General features: G+C 34.2%; 1 protein-coding gene across 1 annotated transcript; it reads right to left on the bottom strand.

Annotated features, from left to right (window-relative positions):
- Positions 1-379: 379 nt before the first annotated feature.
- Positions 380-844, bottom strand: LOC131644477 (secreted RxLR effector protein 161-like). The gene has a single exon (XM_058914987.1). It carries the CDS (start codon positions 842-844, stop codon positions 380-382), a length of 465 nt encoding a protein of 154 aa, XP_058770970.1.
- Positions 845-8,374: the final 7,530 nt, after the last annotated feature.

Genomic DNA, 8,374 nt, shown 5'->3' with positions numbered 1-8,374 from the left:
AGAACTTCACTATTTAGAAGCCTCACATTTCACAAGCGAACAAAATAAGTTACCTCAGAGTCACATTTTCTCATTCTGAGAAGGTGAACATTCTAAGATTACATCTTTTCATTCTGGACAAGACACCATGTTTAGGTTCTTCGGAATGAAAATGAATCTATCTTCAACAGGGGATTTTATAAAGATACCAGCCCATTGATAGTCTGTACCTATGAATTTTAAAGATAAGATTCCTTTCTGAACATAGTCTCGTATAAAGTGATGTTTAATCTCAATATGTTTAGCCCTAGAATGTAAAATTGGATTCTTGGATAAACAAATTACAAAAGTGTTATTATAGAAGATAGGAATGTTATTCATATACCTGGAAGTCTTCTAGCTAAATTTTCATCCAGAGGAACTCAGTGCTACATCCAGAAGCGTAAATATACTCAGCCTCTACAGTTGAGAGTGCAATTGTTGATTGCCTCTTACAGGACCATGAGATTAAATTATCTCTGAGAAACTGACAACTTACAGAAGTGGTTTTTCTCTTTAGTCTATCTCCAGCATAATCAGCATCACAATAACCTACTAACTTGTATTCTCTTGATTTTCCATAACACAAACCACGTTTAGTAGTACCTTTTAGATACCTAAAAATCCTCTTATCAGTTGTTAAGTGAGATTCTCTAGGATTTGATTGGAAGCGAGCACACAAGAAGACATTGAATAAAATGTCAAGTCTAGAAGCAGTCAAATTTAATAAAGAACCTATCATACATGTGTACAGCTTCTGATCAACCTTACCGCTTACCTTGTCTTTCTCTAGAATGCATGTAGGGTGCATAGGGCTCTTTGCCATCTTACATTATGACAAGTCAAACTTCTTCATAAGTTCCTTGGTGTACTTGCTCTGGTGCACGAAAGTCTCTTCTGAGCCTTGATTAATTTGGATACCCGTAAAGAACTTTATTTCTCTCATGAGACTCATCTCGAATTCAGCTTGCATAGACTTAGAGAATTCCTTGCACAAAGTGGCATTAGCAGAAACAAATATAATATCATCATATATATATATATATATATATATATATATATATATATATATATATATATATATTTGAACTACCATAATGTCATTTTTGAAGGACTTACAGAACAAGGTGGTATCAACCTTTCCTCTGGTGAAATTATTTTTTAAAATAAAATTGCTTAATCTTTCATATCAAGCTCTAGGAGCTTGTTTTAGACCGTAAAATGATTTCGGGAGTTTAAAAAATGAAATTTGGATTTTTTTTTATTTTCAAAACCAGGAGGTTGGTATACATACATTTCCTCTATTTTGTAGTCATTCAAAAATGCACTCTTAACATCCATCTGATACAAGATGATGTTATGATTTATAGCAAATGAAATTAAGAGATGAATAGACTCTAACCTGGTAACTGGTGCAAAGGTTTCTATGTAGTCAATCTCCTCTTGTTGATTATAGCCTTGTTTCTTACGACTTCTCCTTTTTCATTGAGCTTATTTTTGAAGACCCATTTGGTTCCAATCACATGAGTCCCTTTGGGTCTAGGCACAAGATCCAACACATCATTAATTAAGAATTGATTGAGTTCTTCTTGCATTGCCATAATCCACTTTGCATCCAGAAGCGCTTCATCAACAAATGTAGATTTTATGAGGGTCACCAAATCCATAAGCGTCTCTTCAAAAGGTTTGAAGGAGGATCTGGTTCAGACTTGTTCAGTCTTGTCATCCAGAATCAATTCTTCAGAATGTGAAGATATTTATTTGTGCATCCTCGAAGGAGTCTGAGCATCAACAGCTTCTGTTTGAGCATCTTCAGAGTCATTTATCTCTTGTTCTTTAATAGCAACTTCGTTACCTTCAGAACCTGAATAGGTAATCTACAGATCTGCAAACTTATCAACTAGCTTTGACTTCTCAGAGTCAAGCTTATCATCGAATCTAGCCTTTTGAGCGTTTAGAGTATCCTAACAAGATACATTTTTGTGCTTAAGAATCAAACTTGTTAAGATTCTCCTTAGTGTTTAGAATAAAACAATCACATCCAAAAGGATGAAAATATGAAATTTTGGGTTTCTTATTCTTCCATAATTCATAAGGAGTCGTACCCATAATAGGTCTGATAGAGACTCTATTCTGAATATAACAAGTTGTGTTAACTTCCTCTGCCCATAAGTGTTTTTCCATATTAGTCTCATTGATCATGGTTCTGGTCATCTCTTGCAAAGTCCTTTTCTTCCTCTCTACAACTCCATTTTACTGTGGAGTTCTAGGGCAGGAGAAAACATTGGAAATGTCATTCTCATCAAACAGATTTTCAAACTGTTTGTTTTCAAACTCCCCACCATGATCACTTTTGACTCTGACAATTGTATAGTTCTTCTCATTTTGCATTTGAACACAGAATGTGATTCATCCTTATGTTTTAGAAATTTAACCCATGTCCATCTACTATAGTCATCAACAATGACTATACATACTTATTACCATTGAGAGAAACAGTTTTCACGTGTCCAAACAAGTCAATATGCGGAAGCTCCAAAGGCCTGAATGTAGAAACAACATTTTTTGCTTTAAAAGAAGTTTCCGAAAACTTGCTTTTATGACATGATTCACAAAAAGCCTTTGAAGAGAAATTCGGATTCTGAAGGCCTCTGACTAAATTAAGCTTATTTAGCTGAGAACTCCTCCTCATGCTAACATGGCCCAATCGTCTATGCCACATCCATTGCTCTTCATTAACAGACATAAGACATTTTATATTTTTCTCTTTAAGATCAGAAAGTATAATCTTATGGATGTTTTTCTTACTCTTGCCATTTAAAAGGATAAAGCCATCCTTCTAACTAACTGTTTTACAAGATTTTTTATTAAAGATAATATCATAACCATTGTCACTTAATTGACTTATGGGCAATAAGTTATGCATTAATCCATCAACAAGCAAAAAATTTGTAATAGAAGGGAGAAAATTATTACCAATTATTCCAGAGCCTATGATATTCCCTTTATGATCACCTCTGAAACCTACAACGCCTTCAGGCTTAAGTTCCAGGCTTTGGAACATATGCCTTCTTCCCATCATGTGTTGCAAGTACCCGGAGTCCAGGTACCATGACTGGTGTCTTAACTTTGGTGCTAAGGATATCTGCAACATATATTATCTTTCTCTTAGGTACCCACAACTTCTTGGGTCCTTTCTTGTTAGTGTTCCCAGAGTTTTTGACAACTTTGAGTATAGGAGCAGAATAATCATATTTCCAAGAATTAAAATGGCAGGGTGTAGCTATTGGTTTTGCCTTGGGTTTAGAAGAAGGTTTTTCCTTAGGCACAAAACCAGTATAAACAAAATGAGAATGAAACTTATTTGGTTTATCTTCTTTTTCAGAATCAGATTCTTCATAAGGATCATAACCAATGCCTCTAGTCCCGTTTCTGCTAACGCCATAGATCATTAAAGCTATTAAGCTTCTTCCCAGGCTTCTAGCTAGAAATTTTTGGAAAGACTTATCATATTTCTTAATGACATTATCAATACTTTCATAAGCTTATGGAGGAATTTCCTTCTCAAGATTGGAACTCATAATTTTGAGAGTAGAGTTTTCATTCTTAAGAGAAAATTCTTCATTCAAGAAGGAGAATCATCCCTTAACCTTATTATGTTCCTTAGAAACAGATTCATGTACCTTTTTTAGTACCTTGAATTTGATCTGAAGCTCTTGATGTTTTTCCAGAATCTCTAATAAAGAATATGTTAAATGAGAACGAGATATGTCAGAAAATACCTCTTCAACGTCTGGGTTAGATTTTGATTCTGCTTCTGATTCGATCTTCTCATTTGATGCTCTAATGTTAGCCATCAGTGCCACATTAGCTTTCACTTCTTCGGAATCATCTTCTGAAGAGTAAGAATCATCTCAGGTTTCCATTAGCCTTTTTTCTTGCCTTAAAGGGCTCTCTTCTTGGGCTTATCCTTCTTGAGATTAGGTCACTCGTTCTTATAATGGCCAGCCTATTTGCACTCATAGCAAGTGACGTCTTTGTTGCCACCAGACTTCTTTAGTTCAGAAGTAGACTTGAAGTGACCACATGTCCTTCTAGCTCCTCTGAACTTGTAGCCTTGCTTCCTCTTCCAGAGTTGGTTGACCCTTCTGGAAGGAAGCGATAGCTCATCTTTGTCTTCTTCTAAATCTTCTTCATATTCTTCCTCCTCTTCATCTTGAAGAGCTTTAGTCTTCTCAGAACTTTTATAAGGTTTTAGAGCTACAAATTTACCTTTCTTCTGAGGTTCATCTTGTTCAAACTTAATCTCATGGCTTCTCAAAGAACTAATCAGTTCCTCTAGAGAAGTTTTATTCATATCTTTAGCTAGTTTAAGCGTAGTTACTATAGGCGTCCACTTTGTTGGAAGGCTTCTAATAATCTTCTTCACATGATCTAAAGTAGAATACCCTTTTTTCAGAACCTTTAGTCCTAAGAGTTTGAAATTTTGAGAACATGTTCTTAACAGTTTCACCATCTTCCATATTGTAGGCTTCATATTTTTGAATCAAGGCAAGCACCTTGGTCTCCTTTACTTGAGTGTCACCCTCATGATCATTCTCAAAGAGTCAAATATAGACTTGGCAGAGTCTCTATTTGCTATCTTTTCATACTCATTATAATAAATCGCATTCAACAGAATGGTTCTTACTTTATGGTAATTCTTATAGTCTTTCTTTTGCCGGTCATTCATCGGTCTTCTTTCAATCTTGTTTCCACTATCATCCACGGGATGTTCGTGGCCATCTACCACCATATCCCATAAATCAACGTCGTGACCAAGAAAGAATATTTCAAGTCTATATTTCCAATAGTTAAATCTTTCTCCATCAAAAATTGGAGGTTTAGAATTGTAGTTATCTATGTCATTGATAACGGGTGCAGCTGGTGGTGGTACTCCTGCCATAGTGTTTGACTAAAATTATGGATCTTTATCTGACACGCCGAAGTGTTTGATAACAATCAATACCAGAACCGAATCTCTGATACCAATTGAAGGTGTGAGAAACACAAAAATGGGGTTTAAATTGGGTTTCAGGATTTAAAATAAATTCTTCCCGAGAAAAAACAAAGAACACAAAAACAAAAATAAATGAGACAATTATTTTTATCTTGATTCACTGTTAACAAAGTTATTCCAGGAACCTGCCAAGGTGATTTTCCCTTCTCAAATAAGGACTTAATCCACTATAATAGAATTGATTGTAGACACACAACAAATACCAACTGTGAATGTTGCAAACCATAAAGACTATCCGTCAATGTCTTCTTGAAAAATTATGACTAACATTTAGTCTCTCAAGGAACAATCAACCAAAGAGTTGAAATACAATGTGTATTTACAAGGTTGCTTCTTGAAATCAGATTACAGAAGTTTGAATACAATCAAATAACACAACAGTATTAATAGCAAGTTACTGAACAAAAGTTCCTTGCATTTACAAAATTATACAAACAACATATCAGGGAGATTTGAGAAGCGTTTCAGCGTAAATTTTGTAGAAATTTTTTTGTTATCTTCAATCTTCCAAGTCTTCCTATTATAGCCAAAAAGAAGTATGTTGGAGGGTAGAATAGGAATACTTAATTCCAACTATCCATAACAGGAAATGAGAGAGTGGTAAACAACATAGTACCATAGTACTGTCCTTGCGCCACCATATCAGGATAGTGGGAACATTTTTACCTTGTACTATTTCCTCATGTAAACCAATGTTGATCTTATCTTCTAATCTTCATAGGCTTTTGATGGTTGGTGATGAAGCATGCTTAGAAAGACCAAAACTTGAATCTTTAGAACCTAAGTCTTAAGAGTCTTCAGAACTTGTTCATCCAAAACCTTGTCTTCAGAGACTTCAACACTTAGTCTTCAGAATATTTATCTTCAGAATCTTCAGAACTTGTTCTTCCAAAATTTTGTCTTTAAAATCTTCTAAACTTGGACATACAGAATCACAAAGCTAAAGAAGTCTTCAGAAGTGAAATTTCTAGTACAGGCAACGCATACTAATACTAATGTCATAACATCAGATAATGTTGAGACAAATGTTACAACATTTGTCTTCAAAATGAATAGATTCATCAAGCTGTGGTTGATACTGAAATAAAAACTGAAGAATGATAAATAAAATAGAGAATTGTTAACCCAGTTTGGTGAAACATCACCTACTTTAGGGACTACTAAGCCAGGAAGGAAATCCATTATTAGTAGTAACAATTCAAATCTAAACAATCCTTATTTGCAACTTCTCACTTAATCACTACCCAATGCAACTTCTACCTAGAAATCGACATCTATACATGGGAAATCGCTTCTAGAGTCAACAATCTCAGTGACTGTATCAAAAAACAACTCAACAAGAAGATTACACTTCAAATACACAAACTCAACTCTTTTGCTTAAAAGCTTCTAGAGTCAGAACAATACTCAACTCATTACCTAAAGGGTTCTTACTGAGAATATTACGTATACCACAAGTATCAAAAGATACAAGAGTGACTTACACCTACATGTGATACTGTCATGGTAGTAAATGGCCTATTTTTCCTTATATCACCTCCGGCTTAGTCTATCGCTCGTACGATAGTAGGTGATGTATCTTGTAAACTTTGAAGTTCTTTCATCTTCGGCTTAGGCTACCACTGTTATGGTAGTAGATGGATTGTTCTTCGTGAAATTTCACGTCATATACAGCTTAGGCTAACACGGTAATGGTACTAAATGACATGTTTTCCTTTATATCATCTTCAGCTTAGCCTACCGCTCGTTTGATAGTAGATGATATATATCTTGTAACCTTGGAGTCATTTATCTTCGGCTTAGGCTACCACTGTTATGGTAGTAGATAAATTGTTTCCTTTACTTCCTATATTACCTTTGGCATAGGATGTCAATCGTTTAATAGTATGTAATATACGTTGTCTCTGATGTCACCTTCGGCTTAGGCTATCATTCATCTCTATATCATTCTAAAGAGTATGATTATCTTCCTTATAGAATTTTGATGTTTTTTAAGCAGAAAGTTAATGTAAGAGAGGGAGGGACCCATGATGTTTTATGTAGAGCAAACCTAGAGGGGGGGACCTCAATGATTGCCCACGCTCAGGTTTGGCTGAAAACGGGGCCGCAGAATGCAAAGTGTTAGGCAACAAACATACTATGTCAGCTGCAAATCATGTAGACTATCCGCATGGCACTTGTTTCTAGTAACTTTACAACATCAATCTTTGACCAGTTCCATCCAACCTTTATGTGCGACGGGTGACAAGTTTTAAATAAATATCTCGGGCAACCCAATTTTATGAATGCTTGTGAAAATGAATTTGTGTGTCTATAATCCTAATTCATTGATTTCGCATGCTTGGTTTTGTGTTCTGACTTGGGGGAACCGCTATGATAATAAGTGCATCGCCGGGGTACCACCAAAATTAATGATCTCATATTACATGTATGTTGTTTAGCCTCATTAAAATACTACTATTCAATTGTTTACACATCAATCATCATATTGAATTAAAGATTGAATAGGTGCAAGTTTTATTTTAAATTATTTTTTATCAACTAAATTATACTACTAATACATTTGTTTTAAAAATAATACTCTTTTAAGTAAATTATGAGAATTTAGAAAATTAGTTGGTATATTTAATTTGTGATGAATGATATTATTTTTACAAATTTAATATTTGTTTCATATTGAACCAATACTTAGTCTATTAATAAGGTAGAATGAGAAGCTCACTGGAAAATGAATTCGCACTAGAGGCATAGAATTTAAGTCGAATGATCCTTCCCATTCTATTAAATGGACATGTCACCTGATCGCCTGACACTTGTTTGACAAGACAATTATTTCAAAAAATATTCTAGAACCTAAAAGTCATAAATCTGAGTTATAACGAATCACGAATATCAAAAGTAGAGTGCACACAATTCATAAATCTCGCACTCATAACTTTTTTTGACTTGGTGGTTGAAATATTTGTAGGGACCTTTTTTATTGTCAGGTTCAACAACATAAAACATTCATCAACGAAGGTTTTATTGTCACTACAATCATTAGAGCCGTCAAAATATGTTAATACATATGGTTGGTCTCGTTAAGCTTAATGAAACATTGGACTTGACTTTTAAATTTAGAGCCCAAATGTTTTAAGAACTATTGTAGCTTATTTCAAAAAATCTTGTTATCCATTTGGTTCGCATAACTACAAATTTTAAAAATTACTAATATTTTTATTTATGTTGTCTCGCTCAAAATTATTACATTGATATATTGAAAAAAAATTATTTTTCTATTCTATTTAATATTTTATG

The sequence above is a fragment of the Vicia villosa genome, linkage group LG1, assembly GCF_029867415.1.
Source record: "Vicia villosa cultivar HV-30 ecotype Madison, WI linkage group LG1, Vvil1.0, whole genome shotgun sequence".
NCBI lineage: Eukaryota > Viridiplantae > Streptophyta > Magnoliopsida > Fabales > Fabaceae > Vicia > Vicia villosa.
The sequence above is the reverse complement of the archived record's forward strand: the minus strand, read 5'-3'. Positions and strand labels throughout refer to the sequence as shown.

What these genes read in the sequence shown, in the direction of transcription:
- LOC131644477 (XM_058914987.1), bottom strand. Translation starts at nt 844, where the DNA reads ATGGCAAAGAGCCCTATGCACCCTACATGCATTCTAGAGAAAGACAAG.